General features: G+C 30.7%; 1 protein-coding gene across 1 annotated transcript; it reads right to left on the reverse strand.

Annotated features, from left to right (window-relative positions):
* Positions 1-19,890: 19,890 nt before the first annotated feature.
* Positions 19,891-21,580, reverse strand: LOC130945746 (protein RGF1 INDUCIBLE TRANSCRIPTION FACTOR 1-like). The gene is made up of 4 exons (XM_057874452.1): positions 21,557-21,580; positions 21,267-21,449; positions 20,897-21,112; positions 19,891-20,121 (listed from the first exon to the last, which is right to left on the reverse strand). Exons 1-4 carry the CDS (start codon positions 21,578-21,580, stop codon positions 19,891-19,893), a joined length of 654 nt encoding a protein of 217 aa, XP_057730435.1.
* Between the last annotated feature and the right edge of the window lie 255 nt (positions 21,581-21,835).

Genomic DNA, 21,835 nt, shown 5'->3' on the forward strand with positions numbered 1-21,835 from the left:
ACAAAGTGGTATCAGAGCTTGTTGGTATTTTTCTGGGCTTGTGATTTTGTGAACAATGGAAGCTAATACTAATACTAGTAGGATGATCACTCTTAATGGTCCTAATTATGATTTGTGGAAGTCAAAAATGAAAGATTTGCTTTTATGTCAAAAATTTTCATCAACCAATTTTTGGTACAGAGAAGCCTAATGATAAGTCTGATGATGATTGGACTTTGGTGCATAGATAAGTCTATGGATATATTAGGCAGTGGGTTGACGATAATGTGTTGAACCATATTATTGGAGAGACACATGCTCGGACCCTTTGGATTAAGCTTGAACAGTTGTATGCTCGAAAAACTAGGAATAACAAGATGTTTTTGATCAAGCAGTTATTGGCTTTGAAGTATACAGATGAGACATCAATGACATATCATTTGAATAATTTCCAAGGAATTATGAATCAGTTATCTTCCATGGGCATCAAGTTTGATGAAGAGGTTCAAGGATTGTTACTTCTTGGCTCCTTACTAGACTCATGGGAAATTCTCAGAATGTCATTGTCAAATTCTGCTCCTGATGCTGTAATATCTATGGATCTTGCCAAGAGCAGTGTTTTGAATGAAGAGATGAGAAGAAAGTCACAAGGTACATTGACTACACATTCAGATGTTCTTGTTTCTGAGTTTAGGGGGAGAAGCAAAAGTCGAGGTCCTAAAGGTAGAGATCAAAGCAGAAGCAAGTCTCGAGGAAAGTATAAGAATATTGAGTGTCATCATTGTGGTTAAAAGGGACATGTAAAGAAATTTTGTTGGCAGCTAAAGAAGGAGAAAGCCAAGGCAAGTAAAGGCAAGAGCACAAATAAAGATGATGGTAACAATGAAGACAAGGTTAATGTAACTCATGATTATTTTCTTGTTGTTGAGGAGTTTGAATCTGTTAACCTTGTTGATAATAGCACTAGTTGAGTGATTGATAGTGGTGCTTCTATTCATGTTACATCTAGGAGGGATTTGTTTACGTCCTATACTCCTGGTGATTTTGGTGATGTAAAAATAGCTCATCAAGGTGTTGCAAAATGTGTTGGTGTTGGACAAGTTTGCTTAGAAACCTCCAACGGTACCAAGTTGACTTTGAAGTGTGTGAAGCATGTTCCAGATATTCGGTTGAACTTACTTTCTGTTGGTAAGTTGTGTGATGAAGACTTGGATAGCTCATTTTCTCGTGATAGTTGGAAGCTCACCAAGGGTTCCATGGTTGTTGCTAGAGGTACAAGACACTCTACTCTTTATTTAACTCAAGAAAAGATTGTGAAAGATGTTGTTAATACTGCTGAGTTTGTTGATGAAACTGATTTATGGCATAAGAGATTATGTCATATGAGTGAGAAAGGCATGAATATGTTATCCAAGAGGAATCTTTTATCTGGTTGTAAGGTTGCTTTGCAAAAGTGCAATCATTGTTTTGCTGAAAAACAAAACAGGGTTTCTTTTAAGAGCCATCTACCTTCAAGGAAGCCAGAGATACTTGATTTGGTGCATTCTGATGTATGTGGCCCGATGAAGACAAGAACACATGGAGGGTCTATCTATTTTGTAACCTTTATTGATGATCATTCTAGGAAATTATGGGTTTACACTTTGAAGACCAAAGATCAAGTTTTGAATGTGTTCAAGCAATTTCAAGCTTCTGTTGAAAGAGAAACGGGAAAGAAGTTGAAATGCATTCGTACTGACAATGGTGGTGAGTATTCAGGTCCATTTAATGCTTATTGTAAAGAGCATGGTATAAGACATCAGAAGACTCCTCCGAAGACTCCTCAGTTGAATGGCTTGACTGAAAGGATGAACAAAACATTGGTTGAAATAGTTAGGTGCTTATTGTCACAATCTGGATTGGCAAAATCCTTTTGGGGTGAAGCTTTGAGCACTGTTGTTCATGTATTGAACCGAACACCATGTGTTCCCTTGCAATTTGAAGTGCTAGAGAAGGTATGGTCAGGTAAAGATATTTCTTATGATCATTTAAGAGTCTTTTGATGTAAAGCTTTTGTTCATATTCCTAAAGATGAGAGATCTAAGCTTGATATAAAGACTAGGCAGTGTATTTTTATTGGCTATGGCATGGATGAGTTTGGTTACAGGTTTTATGATCCTGTTAGCAAGAAGGTGATTCGAAGTAGAGATGCTGTCTTTGTTGAAGACCAAATATTGAAGGATGTTGATCATGTGGAGAAGCCAATGGTTCAGCCTAGTGATTTTCTGACTTGGATATTACTCATTCTATGCCTATGGTAGAAGAAGGTAGAGTTGAAGCTCAACATAATGAGCATGATACAAGTGCAGGTGAAGATGGAACAGTTGATCCGATACTTGATGAAGTTGGTGATGATGATCAAGATGAAGAACCAACTTTGGAAATTCCTGCAAATGCACTCAAAAGGTCTACAAGAGAGAGAAAGCCTTCGTCAAGGTATTCTCCACATGAGTTTGTTTTGTTGACTGATGGGGGAGAACCTGAATGCTTTAGAGAGGCTGTTGAAGATGAAAGCAAAGCTCAATGGCTTGAAGCTATGCAAGAAGAAATGAAGTCCTTGCTTGAGAATGATACCTATGAGTTGGTGAAGCTACTGAAGGGTATGCGAGTTTTGAAGAACAAATGGGTATTCAGAATCAAGAATGAAAAACACAATTCTAAGCCTCGTTATAAGGCTAGATTGGTTGTTAGAGGCTTTAGCCAGAGAAAAGGTGTTGATTATGAGGAGATCTTTTCTCCTGTTGTGAGGATGTCATCCATTCGTGCTGTGCTTGGATTAGCAGCATCTCTTGATTTGGAGATTGAGCAAATGGATGTGAAGACAGTTTTTCTTCATGGTGATTTAGATAAAGAGATCTACATGGAGCAACCGGAGGGCTTTGTTGTTAAAGGAAAGGAAGATTTTGTGTGCAAGCTTAAGAAGAGTCTTTATGGGTTGAAGCAAGTTTCAAGACAGTGGTACAAGAAGTTTGAATCTGTTATGGGGAAGCATGGTTACCGTAAGACAACTTCAGATCATTGTGTATTTGTGCAAAAATTTTTTGATGATGATTTTATCATTCTTTTGCTTTATGTGGATGATATTTTGATTGTGTGGAAGAATGCTTTGAGGATTAATGAGTTGAAGAAACAGTTGAGCAAGTTCTTTGCTATGAAGAACTTGGGTCCTGCCAAACAGATTTTGGGCATGACTATTACTCGTTATAGAGATTCCAAGAAGCTTTATTTGTCATAGGAGAAGTATATAAAGAAGGTGCTTTAAAGGTTTGGCATGAATGATGCCAAATGTGTTACTAGTTCTTTTGCTCCTCATTTTAAGTTGAGTACCAAGTAGTGTCCAACCACTGACGATGAGGAGAAACAAGCAATGGATGAAATTCCTTATGCCTCAGCTGTTGGAAGCTTGATGTATGCTATGGTGTGTACTAGACCAGACATTGCTCATGCGATTGGTACAGTGAGTCGTTTTCTCTCTAATCCAGGTAAAGAACATTGGAATGCTGTTAAATGGATTATGAGATATCTCAAAGGTACAACTAACTTGAGTTTGAGTTTTGGTGGTGAGAAACCTTTGCTAGTTGGCTTTACTGATGCAGACATGGTAGGAGATATTGATTCTCGAAAGTCTACTTTAGGTTATTTGGTCAAGTTTGCAGGGGGAGCTATTTCATGGCAGTCAAGGCTACAAAAGTGTGTTGCACTTTCTACCACAGAGGCAGAGTTTATTGCAGCAACTGAAGCATGTAAAGAGTTGTTGTGGATGAAGAAGTTTCTTGCAGTACTTGGTTTCAAGCAAGACCGTTATGTATTGTTGTGTGATAGCCAAAGTGCTATTCATCTTTCCAAGAATTCTACTTTTCATTCAAGATCTAAACATATTGATGTTAGGTATAACTGGATACGGGATGTGTTAGATTCCAAGTTGTTGGAACTTGAGAAAGTTCACACTGATGACAATGGTGCTGATATGATGACAAAAGCATTGTCAAGAGAAAAGTTTGAAACATGTTATTTGATTGCCGGAATGGTGAGGGCCTCCACCTAGTCGAGACCACCACCACCACCTTTATTACCACCAACTATTCCTCTTCTCATATCTATTCATTTTAATCCATCAATAACAACAACACAACAAAAATTCACACTACTCCTCCACCTCTTCCTCCAACTCCTCTTCTTCTTCTTCTTAATTGGACAACCCTCTAAATCCACTCCTTTTCTTTCTCATGAGCATCCTTGTCCTAATTTCGGTGCTCTTCAAAATGGTGTCATCATTGTGTTGTTATTGCTGTTGTTGCTATTGTTGCATGCGTTGGAAAGGAAAACCACGGCAGAGATCTTCCATCGAGGATTCCTCCGCCGTTGTCGAGATTGACAGTCGCCTTCGCCTTGCCATGCCACACCCTCACCTCATCGTCCCGCATCCTCAACTCGCCATTGAAGGACATCCTCTTCGCTGTCGTTACCCTCTTTTTTGGCGTTGGTCACGGCGCCATCACCATTTACCTTGTCGGCTGTCGACGACCTTCTCTGACGACAGCAGTGGCGGAGTAAACCGGTGACTTTGATATCTCTACTTCACTCTGAATCTCGTTTGTCTTTCTTTGTAATTGATTAAATTTTTCATTCTTTTTTTTTTCAAAAAAATCTGCATGCTTTGTTGTTGTTGTTGTTGGATTTGAAGGATTTGATGTTGCATTTAAAACAAATTTTTGATACGTTGAAGATGGTGGTGAACATTGAGCTGAGCTTCTCTACTTCTCTGTTAGCATTTGCAGGGACTTCTGATCTGGTTCTAGATCTCCTTTTCCTTTCTTTTCCAGCGGCAATTTCCAAGAGCAACAGTGGTGGCAGTTTCGATGGTGGTGGCCACAATTTTGAGCTTTCTCCCTCTCGCTCTCTCGTTCTCTCGCTTCCCCTTTCTTCCCTGTAGTTTCACTCTCTTCTTAATCTCTTTAAAATAAATGAGGTTGTTGATATTGTTCTTGAATTTGAATGATATGTTATTGATGATGAATTTTTAAATTTGAATGTTATGTTGTTGATTATGAATTTTTGTTGTGTTGTTGTTGTTGATGGATTAAAATGAATAGATATGAGAAGATGAAATAGTTGGTGGTAATAAAGGTGGTGGTGGAGAACGGTGGAGTTAGAAAAGGGTATTTTTGTCCGAAAAAAGTTAAAAGGACGTTTTTAACACCAAATGAAACGTTGGGGATGACTTTAAATTCAAAATAAGATTAAGGACGAATTTGATTTTGATCTTAAACCTTAAAGGACCAAAACAATACTTATCCTGTAAATAACTTTTAATAAATAATTTAAAAAGATAATCACTTTACTAATGTAATAATCATAATCGAATATCTAAAAATTAGTTCTTACAGAAAAAAGTAAACATAGAAATTAAATTGGATAAAATATTTTATTATTTTATTAATTTCATATTAGATGTGGTATATTAACTTATGTTTCATATTAAATGTGTTATTAAATTCATTTATCAAAACTTTCTTCTGTCAAAATATTCTTCTCCTATTATGAATCATGTGATACTTATAAGAGATTGTCTTAGCCATAAAAGAAGGGATGATACTTTGATCCTTATCATGTGGTTTGAACTTTATCTAATTTTGTTGAAGAATTTAAATATCAGGTTTGTCTCGACCTTTATTCTTTACATTGCACACTATATATACTTGTTTTAATTTTTGATTTTCTTTTCTCATTTTATCTCTTCCATCAAACCAGACCTTAGTTAACACTTAACATCACCTTTTAATATATTGAGCATTGAGAGAGCGCAAACAGTTTTACAAGATTATTTGACAATTTTTAATAATATTAATGCATATATATAAGTAATTTTTAATAAATAATTTAAAAAGATAATCACTTTACTAATGTCACTATATTATTTTTAGCGGCTATTATTTTATTTTTAGCAATAATAAAAATAGCAATTAATACATTTATTGACAATTAGATATTAGCTATCTTATACTTTATTGTTAAAAGGTTTTAGTGACAATTATAACATTTACTAGTAAAGACTGTTTTAATGGCTGCAAAAACTATATAACTTTTAGTGGCTATTTTCTTGGCAATTTATATGGCCACCAAAAGTAATTCTAAAATTGCAATGTTATTCACTTTTAGTAGTCATTACTATTGCCGCCAAAATCTATTTTACCGACAATTTATATTACCACTAAAATAATTTTAAAATTATAATGTTATTCACTTTTAGTTGCCATTACTATTACTGCTAAAATTTTAAGACTTTTTTAATTATATTCACTCTTTTAGAAATAACAACCTATCATTTTTCTAAAATTTTAAATTATTTTTACCAATAATTATTATTATTGTACATAATATAAATATACTAAAATTAATTACTATAAAATGAAATATTTTATTAAATTCAAAATATTTATACATAAATTTCTCTTAAAAAATAATAAAGTATAATACAAATTTAAACAACACAAATACTACAAATCTATGTTACATCAATGATTAGCACATAGCTAATGATCAAAAGTAAATTACTATTTTATATCATGATCCGTACTTGATTTGAAGAACATCAATCGGGGCTATCGCACACTGCAAAAAGATTGACAAAAGGAGAAAAAAAGATATATATTACTGCAAAGCAGCATTAAATGAAATTATCATCACCATTAAGTAAAATCATCAAGCTCTATATTATTGCTCTAGTACCAGTGATCATGCATATAAAAGTATTATAACCATAATATTTCTTAAGATTTTACACAAGTACCTTGTATATCAGGCATAAGTAGTACATATTAATCTCTTAACATGTCAATATTCATACCAGCACTCATTTCAAAATTTACCACGCCATTTGTGCATATTTAAATGCATATATGTAAAATAAAATGCAATATTTAGAATTTATGTACGAAATATTAAAATACAATGCTTTACATACAGTAGTTAGAAAAACTTTTGTTGTAGTCATGAAATCCTCTGTTTTTTCACCTGTGTAAGATCTTATGTATATTCTGTCAATTTTAACGTCCTTGCACTTTCTAGTTAAAGCACGGTTATCTGAGGAATGAGACTGCAACACCCATAGGCATCATATTAGCTTGTGGACGTAGGAGAAGCATTATACCAAAGACAAAGGAACATTCTCACTGAAAACACAATCAATAGGTTAACCTTGGCTACCAATGACTCCAACTTTAAGACGTCAAATCTATATTCAGAAAGAAATATGAATGCAAACATGTAAAGCAGGTTAAAATGGATTAACATTGTAGTGAATACTAATAAACCTGTAAATGTAAATTTAAATATAATAGACATGACATGCTATCCCAATAACAATATTATGAGAGGAAAAGAACAAAATGATCATTTAGAGGGGACTTCACATAAATGCACCACACTAAAACTTTGTGCGATGAACATAATAAAATGAAAGGGAAACATCATCATACCATTAAAATTAATCAAGACAATCTACAAAAGGGAACAAAAATACAGTATGCTCTGACCATTCAAGGGTCAAGATAGGAAAGTAAACGTAGTGTTAACACAATTTTTTAATACACACAACATTTAAAGAAAATCTAGACATACAAGCAAAGTGAGATACATGCATATAACTTAAGAGATAGGACATAAATTTTACTGCATCTGCTGAAATTGCATAAACCTCGAGATATTTATATGTAGTGCTATCAGCAGGAACAACGCCATTCTTTCTTCCAGCTTCAACAACCATATTGCACAATGTCATCCTTTGCTCCATCTACCAACATGAACAAATTACCGAAACAACACATGTGATGATAAAGAGCAAAACATTATTCAGATTGAAGCAACACTTAGAGTCACACAATAGCATAGCATCTTGCATAATGAACTCACATTTAAACTTTCAACAGTTGTGCCAACAAACTCCATAGCTTTATATGTTGCATCAGCAGCCATAGTTATTTCACCAATTATCTGTAAGTTAAACCATTCAATTATGTCATTTTGTATCAGCTACATGCAATCAAGGTAATTAGACACCTTAGGGTTGCGATATGTGTATAAGTATAAAAAATCCAACAAATATGGAAGTATGGGATCAAGATTACTTACTTGCAGAATCAGATCCTTTGTGTAGTTAATAGCCAAATCAGCTAAGCTTTTCAACAGCTCCAAATTTCTGGTGCTTGAAGTGGCAGCAACTCTTGAAGTCCCAAAATCTTGCTTAACTAACTATTATTAATCATTGAAGGTACACATAAAATGTAACATTTTAGTATGTAAACTTTGGAGTAACTACAAATTTATCAACTACAAAACTTCAATAAATTCATAAATCAGGAAAAGAATTTTTCAAGATGGAGTAAGCCTTGGAGTAACTCGTGGTATATAATACCAATGTGATAAAATGGAGTCAATAAAAAAATAAGCAAAATTCAGAGAAATAAAAAAGATACAAGGCAAAAAATAATGAAAAAAATTTCCAAAAAAGAGGAGCACACTTATCAGTAACTCATGGATTTTTTCACACTCAATGCAAATTCAGTAAAATCGTTATCGGTCAAGCCTTCGCAAAATCAAAGATTTAAGTATTCAAGTTGCTTGCAATACTGTTCAATAGCAGCCAGACCTTGATCTCCAAAAAAATAATCTTAAAAAATTCTCAGCAAATTATAAATTATATTGATAATGTTCAATAAAAATATAATAATAATATTTACTCATTTATATATATATATATATATATATATATATATTTGTGCCTTAGAGATCGACATAAATTCATTTATCAAAACTTTCTTCTGTCAAAATGTTCTCCTATCACGAAATTGTTTGTCACAAAAGAAGGGGTGTTATACGTTGATTATTATTCTGTAGTTTGAACTTTATTTTATTTTGTTGTAGAATTCAAGGATCAGATTTATCTCGACCTTTATTCATTCTTTACATTGCAAACTATATATACTTATTTTAATTTTAATTTTTTTTCTCTTTTTATCTCTTCCATCAAACTAGACCTCAGTTAACACGATTATCTGACACTTTAATATATTGAATATTGTTAGAGTGCAAAGAGTCTTACACGATTATCTGATATGGTTATTTAACTGTCATCTAATAAGAATAATACATATAAATAGTTTTTGATATGTAATTTAAAAATTTAATCATTTTTATTGATGTAATTTAATCACAATCAAATATCTAATTTTTTTTTATTGAACATAGAAAGACTCAAACCAGCAATATCTTAAGTGAGTATGAAGAGACTATACCATTTGATTTATAACTCGTTGCCATCAAATATCTAAAAATTAGTCGTTGCGAAAAAGGTAAACATATTATATATAGAAGTTAAATTGGATAAATATTTTATTGTTTAATTAATTTCATATTAAATATGTTATTAACTTATATTTTTAAATAAATAGAAAAATATTTTATGGATGTAACTAATTCAAATAAATAGTTCAATTAGGTATTTAATACATTAGTCATAATATAGTTTTTTTTTTGTCATAATTCCAGATGAGTCATAGTTGAATGAAAAGATTGTATTTACTTGTATTTTATTTATTTAAAATTGTATATATAAAATAAAATATATAAGTGTAGCTGTTAATTAAAAAATGAAGATTTAATTTTTAATAGTTATTATAAAATAGTTTCAGTGGTTAATTAAGTATTAACGCATAATTAATTAATTATACTAAATAAACTATTATTTTTGCATCTTTATTATATAGTTAATAAAACGGAAAGAGTATACAAAGATAATAAAATTGTGAAAGAATAATAATGAAAGAAAAGAAAAGATGAAGAAATTTTATTGATTGTTGATTGTTTGAATTATTCACTATGAAGGTAAAATTAAGTATATATAAATCATTAGTCTATGAAAGATAAAAGATAAGATAAAGATAAGATAGAGATAAAGATAAAGATAACTATAAGATAAGATAGAGATAAAGATAAAGATAACTATAAGATAAGATAAAGACTAAAATTATAATTGAACTTGTGTATTCTGTTGGGCTGAATTTGTGGGCCGTGAAACGTCTTTATTGTTGTCATGGGCTGAGGTAGAAGAGTGATTTAATACGCCCCCGCAAGCTGGAGGATGAAAGATGTCAATAATACTAAGCTTATTCAGATTAAGATGGAAGGGTTGAGGAGACAACGACTTGGTGAAGATGTCGGCTAGTTGCCCAGAAGAGGGAATTGGGAGAAGTTTCATCACTCCAGAGCTTTTTGTCGAACCAAGTGACAATCAACCTCTAAATGTTTGGTTCGTTCATGAAAAACCGGGTTAGCAGCAATATGAAGAGTACTCTGATTATCACAATATAAAACTGGTGGGCGAATAGGGGAGATGCGTAAAAATTGTAACACATTTAGTATCCATTGAAGTTCACAAGTTGTGTTGGCAAGTGCACGATATTCTGCTTCCGTAGATGAGCGGGCAACGGTGGTTTGTTTCTTGGTCTTCCAAGAGACTAAAGAATTGCCTAAGAAGAAACAATAACCTGTTAAAGATCGTCGAGTGTCAGGACATCCAGCCCAATCAGAGTCACTGAAGCCAAGAAGCTGGATTTCTGATTCCCTTGGAAAGAAAAGTCCTTTGCCGGGACTAGTTTTCAGATATCATAACACATGCTTGGCAGCTTGAAGATGAGATTGAGTAGGAGATGCCATGAATTGACTTAATTGTTGAGTTGCATACATGATGTCCGGTCGAGTGGTGGTAAGATAGATAAGACGGCCAACCAAACGGCGATATACAAAAGGGTCGGATAGCAGGGGACTTTTGTCTTGATATAGTCTTGTGGTATTATCCATTGGAACAGAAGCAGGTTTAGCACCTAATAAACCAGAATCCTCTAAAAGATCAAGACAGTATTTTCTTTGAGATAAGCAAATTCCCTTCTCTGATTGAGCAACTTCAATACCCAAAAAATATTTTAATGGGCCCAAGTCTTTAATTCGGAAGTGTTGGTGCAAAATAGACTTAATGGTAGCAAGTTCAGAAATGGAATTACCAGTGAGAACAATGTCGTCAACATAGACTAGAAGGATAGAAATTTGATCACCAATGAATTTAACAAATAGGCTATAATCAGATGAGGTCTGCTGATATCCATGAGATAGCAAAAGATGAGAAAGTTTGTCATACCACATACGACTAGATTGTCGTAAACCATACAGTTGAGGAGATGTAAATCCGGGTGGCAGAGTCATATAAACATCCTCAGAAAGATTCCCATGTAAGAAAGCATTATTGACATCCAACTGATGTATGGGCCAACGCTTCATAGAGGCCAATGCCAAAACTAATCTGATGGTGGCAGGCTTGACAACAGGGGAGAAAGTTTCTAAAAAATCAACACCTTCAGTTTGAGTGAACCCTTTAGCCACAAGGCGTGCTTTATATCGATCAACTGAACCATCAGACTTGTGTTTGATGCGATAGACCCATTTACAGCCAACCGGCTTAACCCCTGCAGGGCAATCAATAAGACGCCAAGTTTTGTTCAGCTCAAGAGCATCCAACTCATCTTTCATAGCACTACGCCAATTAGAGTGTTGATTGGCGTCCTTAAGAGACTTTGGCTCAACGTCAGAATGTAGAGATAAAAAAAACCTTTTATGTGAAGATGAAAGAGAAGAAAAAGACATGACTGAAGATAAAGGATACTTGCACTTTGAAGGAGATTGATTTGTAGAGATGAGAGAGGAATTACACAAGTAATCAGAGAGATATGCCGGAGGTTGGTGAGGCCGGTCAGAATGACGAGGATGGGGTTGCTCAGGTGGTGAAGAAGGTGACGGGGGATGAGAAGGTGATGGTGGACTGGTGTCTAGTGCGGAAGGAGAGATGGGTGTCTGTGTTGAAAGTGATTCGGTGGTCATGTGTTCAACTTGGCTAGGTAACGATAGTGAGGAAGAGGGAGAGGTTGTTGGAGAAAATAAAGAACTAGGTGGAGTTGGGTCAATGGGTATAGGTGAGGGTTCAACTGGAAGACTAACTGAATCTTGTTTTTGAGAAGGTGTGTTTGGCAATGTTGGGTTGAGTGTATGGAATTGGGCATTTTTTGTGACTAAGGGCAAGATCATTTCATAAAAAATTACGTTTCTAGAAATCTCAATTCTTTTATCTTCTAAAACATAAACAATATATCCTTTAAAACTACTTTGAAAGCCAATAAATACAGCCTTTTTGGCTCTTGGATCAAATTTTGATCTATTTGCCATTAGGGTAGAAACAAAACATAAGCATCCAAAAACTTTAAGGTCATGATAATTTGGTGGATGATTGAATATGATCTCAAATGGTGTTTTAAAATTAATTGCGGATGATGGAACTCTGTTAAATAGATAAACAGCATGTCTAACAACATAAGACCAAAAAGATGATGGTAAATTAGATTGAAACATAAGAGCACGAGCTATATTCAAAATATGTTGATGCTTGCGTTCTACCCTTCCATTTTGTTGAGGAGTTTCAACACAACTACGTTGATGAATAATGCCCTTTGAAGCATAAAAATCAGGTAAAATAAATTCTGGTCCATTATCGGAACGAATAGTTTTGACTTTGGAGTTGAATTGTGTTTCAATTAAAGTAATAAAATTTTTTATTTGATTTTGCACTTCTCCTTTTGATTTTAATAAAGTAACCCATGTAAAGCGGCTAAAGTCATCAACAATAGTAAAAAAATATTTATGATTATGAATAGAACTTTGTCGAAACGGACCCCAAATATCAAAATGCAATAAATCAAAACTTGCATTGGCTTTGTTAAAACTTTGAGAAAATGAAAGTTTCTTTTGCTTAGAAAGATGACAAATGTCACAAGCCTCATCATGATGCATAGAGATAAAAGGAAATTGTTTATGTAAATGATTAAGTCTTTGCCCAGAAGGGTGTCCTAAACGAAAATGCCATATATTGGAAGGTGTAATGGGTGGAGATTGGATGGAATTTATGGAGTGTGTAGTGAATGAATTTTTACCGAAATTGGATTCAAAGACATATAATCCCTCTCTTATTCTGGCCAAATCAATCGTCCCCCAAATTGTTGCTCTGTAAAGTGCAAGAAGAAGATGAAAAAGTGAGTTCACATGTGAGTGCTGAAGTAATTTTTGAAACAGAGATAATATTAAAGTTGAAATGAGGTAAATAAAGAACATCATGAAGAACCAAGGATGGTGAAAATTGAACGATGCCTTTATAAGAAACAGTAGCTTAAGAACCATTTGGTAAATGAATAATAATAGGAGAAATTTGTGTGTAAGAAATAAACCAAGACAAATTTGACGCAATGTGATTTGTGGCACCAGAATCAATGATCCAAGTATTCAAGAATGAATCTCGATTTGAAGAATTGTTAACAGTAGAAAAAATATTGAAAGAACAAAGATAATGAGTAGTTGAACTTGGCAAAAGCTCAAGTTGGTTTGAAGGACGAGCTTCTTCATTGAAAGGAAGTGCCATGAAAGAAAAGTGTTGGGTTGACGAAAGGTCCAAAAGAGGCTCCGGATGAAGTTGCTGTTGTGCCCTTTCTCCTTGATCCATGGATGTCAGCAGAGCTCAAGAGGAGCTCTAATACCATAATAAAACGGAAAGAGTATACAAAGATAATAAAATTGTGAAAGAATAATAATGAAAGAAAAGAAAAGATGAAGAAATTTTATTGATTGTTGATTGCTTGAATTAAATTATTCACTATGAAGGTAAAATTAAGTATATATAAAACATTAGTCTATGAAAAATAAAAGATAAGATAAAGATAAGATAGAAATAAAGATAAAGATAACTATAAGATACGATAAAGACTAAAATTATAATTGAACTTGTGTATTCTGTTGAGCTGAGTTTGTGGGCCGTGAAACGTCTTTATTGTTGTCATGGACTGAGGTAGAAGAGTGATTTAATAATAGTTAAACAGTTCTACTAAATAATGAGTTCAAATGGATACTAATATGTGTTCAAACTTTAGTTATTAGTGTATTAAAACAAAATTAAAAAATTTATTACTTTATAAATTATAAAAATTATAATAATAACATTTACGAATTTAGATATATCTGTATTTTAGAAATCGACATATTCATTTATTAAAACTCTCTTCTGTTAAAGCGTTTTTCTCCTGACACAAGTCATGATACTCACGAGGAATGGTATTAATCACAAAAGAAGGGGTGATACTTTGATTATTATTTTGCGATTTAAACTTTATCTGATTTTGTTGTAGAATTCAAGGATTAGGTTTGTCCGATTTTTATTCTTTACGTTGCAAACTATATATACTTGTTTTAATTTTGGTGGCGATACTTTAATCGTTATTTTGTGATTTGAACTTTATTTGATTTTGGTGCAGAATTTAAGGATCAGATTTGTCTAATTCCTTGTTCTTTACTGTGTAAACTATATACTTGTTTAAATTTTTTTTTTGCTATTTTTATGTGTTCCATCAAACTAGACCTTAGTTAATATCACTTTTTAATATATTGAGTATTGATAGAATGCAAAGAATCTTATGGGATCATTTAATACGGTTATTTGACTGTCATCTAATAAGATTAATGCATGTATATAAATTTTAATAAGTAATTTAAAAAGTGAATTATTTTTATTGGAGGAATGTTAGGAAGCAGGTAATTTTTATAATTTATAATTATCATTTAATCATTAATAATATTTTTAATGGTGTAAGATTATATCTAATAATATAAAATTATTCATTTTTTATTTACTGGTTAAATACGGGCCAAATTTTAATAAAAATGCTTACCCTTAGACTTTTTATTTTTATTGATATAATAATAACAATTGAATATCTAAAAGTTAGTTCTTTATTTTAAAAGTGTATGAAAATTAAATTATATTAAATATACTAACCGTTAAAACTTAAAGAGTGGTGCGGTGGTTTTCCAGTACACTAAAAAATGATGGGATGAGAATTAGCTTTGTATTCTCCAATTGCTTTTATTAATGTTCTTGAATCTTGATTGATCATGAGGTTTTGATTTTAATTTAAAAGAAACAGAGAATATAAAATCTTTGAAGTTGTGATTATAAGCCAAAGTGTACTGCTATCCTAATGATATTTGTGACTAATATAAAGCCATGATTTTTTTTGGATGAAAATTTTGTCAAATTACAAACATAATAATTCAAAGTCACAAATACAGCAATACAATTAACAGCAGAATAGAAACAACAGCAAATGCAAATTTAGGTAAAAAATTTAAATAAATTAGAAATTAAAACGACCATGAAATAATTAAACCATAATCTTTTTCCAACAAGGCAACAACACACCCCACCAATCACTATATTTAATTTGTACTAGTAGAGTTATAACAATGCAAAACCTTTATTCCTTTATTCAATCTTCTATAGTCTTTAATTTTCAATCCGGCTTAAAATTATAAAAGACTAATCTTTTCTAAATCTACCACACAGATGTTGAAGCTTCATATCTTTATAGATTTATATCAGAGCCTGTAATTGGAATGGAATTAGAACCAATTAATTTTTTTATGCTAATTGAAGCTCATGTTCCAGTCAAGAACATTTTTTTGGTATCTCATCAAAGCTTATTAGATATCAAATAGAAGAAAGATAAAATTAAAAATGATCATAGATAATATCACACACTAATAACAAGTTCTATTAATTAACAATAACAAGAAATACATATTAAAACACTATCACATTCTGTCTCACATACATGAGAATAGAAAGTAGTCATATTTCTAGATTAAAATCCTAATAGTTGGATGATTAGTTACATAATGTTATCTAGATATTTTTTTATTAGCCTAATATTGATGGTAATTAATTATAGTAAGAGTACATAAAGAGTACATAAGATTAACCATAAAAATATTTTTTTGTTTAGAGAAAAATTAATTCTTCTCATTTTAAAAATTTTAAATAATAAAAAACAGAAAACTAAAAAAAATTTTTTGTGATTAACCTTATGTACTTCTAATCTTTTACTATAATAAATACCATCAACATTAAACTAATAAAAAAATAATCTAAGAATCATTATTCATCCCTAATATTATATGCATGCATGGAGAAATATATTTCTATCTAAAATTTAACCTCACACAAGACATACTAATATGTTAAACCCACCAACATTGTTATATATATCTCTTTTTTAAGTATGTCTATGTTATGAGTTTAAATTCTAGGGAAAAAATATATAACCTTTCTCCATTTACATAAGAGAGCAATTATATACTTTAGCTCCATTATTGTTAACCATAGGTAAGCACTCATTTGCGGATCGGAAGGGCTTGGAAGAACTCCTCTATCTCCTCAGCCGTGACTTGTTGTTGGTAAAAGCTTGTCCTTCTCTTGGAGGCCGCTGCCAGTGGAGGGCTTGGTTTCTTTTTCGGTGGTGGCGGACACTTAAAAGGGGATGGTATTTTGTTCTCTGAACTTGTTGGAGTTTTGCACCCTTCTTCCACGTCCTCCATTTCCATCTCCTTCTCTTTCTCCATCTCCAGTTTCTTTGTAGAAATAATGACAAGCTTCTTCAAGTTTCCAGGATTTTCTTGATCATGTGGAGAAGCCTGCTTTTCAGCTGAACAAGTGCTATCCATAATGTTCACACTATTCAAGCTATGCAAAAACTTTTGGGTTACTTGTCATATATACCTGAATTTTCTGACCGTTGATGTGTTTTGAATTGTATTGAGAAGTTTTAAAATTTGTAAAAATTTTATTTGTACATTAGTATCAGTCACTAAAATTAGATTCAATGTGTTTCTATATAAATATATATATAATTTTTATGAAAAATATTATGAGTCATTAGAATTTATTATTTTTATCATCGTTTAACCATCAACTCAATTCTTTTAGTATAATTTCTTTAGTTTAATAATTAAATAACATATTTTATCCCATATTTTTAAATATTAATGACTAAATAAGAGGCCAAAACTAATAAATTTTGATAATTCTCTAACATTTTTTTTAATATATATTTTATATTTTAATATAATTTTATATTAATTATTAATTTTGATGAATGGTTTTAATATATATTTTACATCGAATATACTTGAGGTTTGGAAATTATAATTTAATTTTGATATATTAATAATATAAAACTTTTGATATTATCATCTAATAATTTAGTTTTTCCTTTTTATTAGATATATAATTATAAAAATTAGTTGCTAATTAATTACTATATATTTATATATTAATATATATGTTGTTTAATTTATTTTTAATGTATATTTTATATTTTAATATATATTCTATACTAGTGACTGATTTAGTACTTCATTTTTTATGTATATGTAATATAACTATATAATTGTTTTTATTGATATAATAATACATAATTAAATAGTTGAGTTAATACTTAATTTGGTCTTGAACTTATACGCGAGCCTTCATCTAGTTTTTAAAATTTTAATAGTCTCTTTTTAGGCTCTAAACTTTACAAACGTGACTTACATTAGTCCACAGCTCGTCTTCTGACACAAACGTTAATAGAACGATGACATGAATATTATGTTGTAACTTGTAAAATGATACTATTTTAGTTTTAACGTTCAAATAGTCCAAAAATAAAGCTGTAGCACTTGTTTCGAAAAATTTTTTTTCAACAAACACCACTTATGATGTTATTTTTAAGTTATTCGAGTGTCAAAACTAAAACAACGACGCTTTAAAGAATCTAATATGGCATTTGATTATTTACGTTAATATTCTGTTAAAGTCTTTGCGTCAAAAATTGTTTTAGGAATATTAATATGAATCACGTTAGTAAAGTTTGAAAACTAAATAGAAACAATTAAAATTTTAAGAATTAAATTAAGACTCATACAAGTTTAGAAACCAAATTAAATATTATTTCTAAATAATTATGTGTTTATTTTTTTGTTGATAATACATAAAAATTGAATCTATATTAATTAGCATGAAGAGAAATGCTATATATGAGCGATCAGAATTTAATTTTTGGTTATCATTTAAGCCATAATTTAATTTATTTAGTCTAATAATTTAATAATATATTTTATTTTATATTTTTAAATATTAATAACTAATTAATATAAAAAATAATAAATTCTTCTTAATGTATATATAATTAACCACCCATTTTTTAAAATTTGGTAAAATATACGTTGGCTTAATTTGCCATTATGACGATACCAAACAAAGAATGATTCAGTCAATGGATACTTGTATTGATATGCATGTAATTTTTTGCTAGATGCACTGTATAATAGTATTATATGTAACAGATAAATGTAATAAATGTATATTTGATCGTTCAATTAATGAAAATATAATTCAAATAGGAAACAAATTAATTAAGACACAACTTTTTTCGATTAATGATTAATTAATTTTTCGTTTTCGTTTTAGATTTCACTTTCTCTCTTTACAATAACAAATTAAATTCTTAATTTTTGCTTATCCACTAATTTATTAGTTGATTATTAGTTTAAAAAAATAAAATTTAATTTCTAACAAAATCCATTAAGATAATATACACATATAACATGCTTAACGTGTTAGATTAGGTGTAACTGGACATCTAGAAACTTTATTAAAAATTATATTTTCAATTTCTTTCTCATTCAACAGAAAGAGCGAGATAGAGGAAATACTTAGTTAATTATGTTATTTTTAATAGTAATTGAAAATTGATTATAAACTATTCACCATTTTTTTCTTTTGGTGTCTAGATATAAAAGAAAAGAAAAAAAAAATAAAACAAAACCAACTAATTAGCTTGGTTTCTATCTGAGCATAGAAAATGATGAAACTCATTCCAAGGCTGAAGTTATTCCATATATTCTTGCGCACTATTTCTGCACACTTGAAGCAGTATTTTTAGCCGTAAAATCAGTTAATTAATTGTTTTTGAAAAATCAAGATGATACAGACAATTATAATTTGGCTGTTCTTTGAATTAAAGTGATACAAGTCTTTTCATTTCATTTTAGAGTTTTGAATCTTCTTCATCAATTCTCTTTTCAGAATAATATCGTCAAACTTCTTTCTAATGCACGTGTGTGGTATAATTTTTCATGAACACAATAAAATTAAATTAAATACAATTCCGTTATGTTACTAATAATATTTCTGCCAATTCCTACCAACTCTTGTTTATGACTGTATTTAATGGAAGTGTCTTTATGAATGTGTCTAATAAAAATATTTTTTTTATGGATGTGTCTAATAAAATATCTTTATAAATATATTTTCTGAATGTGTCTCTTTGTACATGTATTTAAAATATAATAATTAATTATTATTGACAATAAATTGGCAGATAATATACTGCTACCCTATACTTTTCCAATTAAATAACTATGGTTTTTGGCCAAATATAACTATAACAAAACAAAAACAATAGTGGGAAATTTTCTGCCGCATGCAAACTGGATAAAAGGAGATTTTGAATTTAAATTTGGCAGGGATTTTTAATTTTAATATACAAGTGTGTAATCAATTGATGTGATAAAATGAGATTATTAATACAATTGGTATATTAATTGGTGGTTGAGAATCTTCATTTCCCTTAAGATCTTGATTTCAATCTTCATTCAATTCATTGTATTTGCACAATGTTTGCTTAAATATGGAATCTACTACTTAAATTCATTTAAGTGATCATAGAAAATCTTTCTTCATTAGTGATATATCCACTAATTAATCACACGCTAATAGAAAAACATAAAAAATCTAAAAAGGATACATTCAATATAAGATATTTGCCTATAGATTTTGTTCTTAAAATTGAAGCTGTCCAACAAGCTAAGGAATATGAATCATGGTAAGATTGCAAGGAGGGCTTACATCTACATAAGAGGAGACCTTCGAGGTATTCCCTTTCTTTTCCTAGAATTTGCATTATTGAACGGTGGCGGCGGCAGCGGCTGAGCACACGGAGAAGGCCGTTGTCGGCGTTCAAGAAGTCTTTCTGGTTCAAGCTTTTTGTGCAATTCTTCCTCTTCCTCTGCTGATAACATGGTTCTTGAAATTCCTTCTATTGCAAAGCTTTCACTCTCACTCTGCTTTGTCCACATAAGCTAATATTGTCACACCAAACACACAATAACAACCTATCAATATCCATATTTTGAAAATGAAATTAAATATTAGAAGATCAACACTTTTTATTAATGTGAGTCAATATTTTAAACCAATATTTTATTTTTATATTATTAAAATTTAATTTTTAATATTTAGAGTTGGTTAAATATTAACAAAAATATTAAATTTTATTGGTCATCTAATATTACGTACTCTACTTTAGAATTATTCAAGTATTTTCTAAGTTTTTTTATAATTCCATAAGAATGAAAATACTGCAATAAATTAGTTTAATTCAAATATAATATTCTATATTTAAATAAAATATATATAATTTTTATATATTGAATACATGTATAATTAGACTTATTATGTTATAATATATCAGAAAAGGGTTATTTATTCTCTAATTTTTGAAAAACACCTAAATAATTGTGTAACTTTAATAATGCCTTCATAAAAATATGTAAATAATATAATTTGATAACAATGTAAAATTGTTCAATCATAATAATAATAATAATGTAAATTTTTTTTATAAAAGTATACTTCTCCTAAAAGTTTATGCAATATTTTTTTTTGTTTATCAAGAAACGAATTTCAGATTTTTTAGAGATAGAATTCTAATATTATGTTACGATGATATTATTTCTCCTAAAAATTTAATCTAATAAAAGAATGTAACGTAGTTGATTATATGTTTCTAATAAATAATAATAAAATAAATTAAATTAAATTAAATTAAACCTTGCACTCTAAAGAGCAAAAAACATGAGGCTGAACGATGATCCTTGTGCACATCACACAGTTAGTGTTGTATCCAAAACCAACTTTGGCAGAAATCTTGTTCTTTTTGGGATTGAGAGGCCTTGTAATAAGGAAAAGGACCCTGAAACCATTGATCCTATATGTCTGAATCCCACTTATGTTCAATGCATTTTCAATATCTATCACCCTCACAACATCATTATACGATGATCTCCTTATCTACATTGCAAAATAAAAAGAAATGGCCGAATCTAACGAATTAAATAAAATGCTAAAAAAAAAAACATACAACAAACATATATATACATACATTATTCTTGAAAAGTTAATTAATTAATCAAAATAAAACTAAATATTAATATTATATATAGACCTGAACCACTCGATGTTTTTCATGAGAAGATGCAATGCAATGAACGCAAGATGCTTTATGGTTATTGCAATCGAGGCAAAACATTTTGCAATCATTCTTAGCCTTTTCGGTGTGAACATTGCACAAAGAGAAGAATGTCATGGATAGTAGATTCTCAAGCCATGCTGGTACATACAAGCATTCCTGTAACACATGCACAAACACATTCAAATTCAAATTGTGATTAACCATAATAATGTGAATAACCAATGTTGTCATTTTAATTTTCTACTGGGAAGAGAGTACACTACCATTGCCGATGATGATGATTTCATTGTACAGATGTAGTGATGATAATATAAAAGTTAAAAGTTCTATGAGGTCAGGCAGCGATAGTAAGTAGAAGAGAAAGTAAAGTTCATATATATATTTTAAAGAGCAGGGTTTTGATGTTCAAAACTAAAATGGAAAAATAAAGAGGGGGTGGGGGGAGGGGAATCATGGCAGTTCATATGAGAGGATGGTAGGTTAATTGGTTAAATGAGTTTTGGACCGTTAGATTTGATGGCATTAAAGTTGTGTTTAGAAGA

Source organism: Arachis stenosperma, chromosome 8 (assembly GCF_014773155.1).
Source record: "Arachis stenosperma cultivar V10309 chromosome 8, arast.V10309.gnm1.PFL2, whole genome shotgun sequence".
Taxonomy (NCBI): domain Eukaryota; kingdom Viridiplantae; phylum Streptophyta; class Magnoliopsida; order Fabales; family Fabaceae; genus Arachis; species Arachis stenosperma.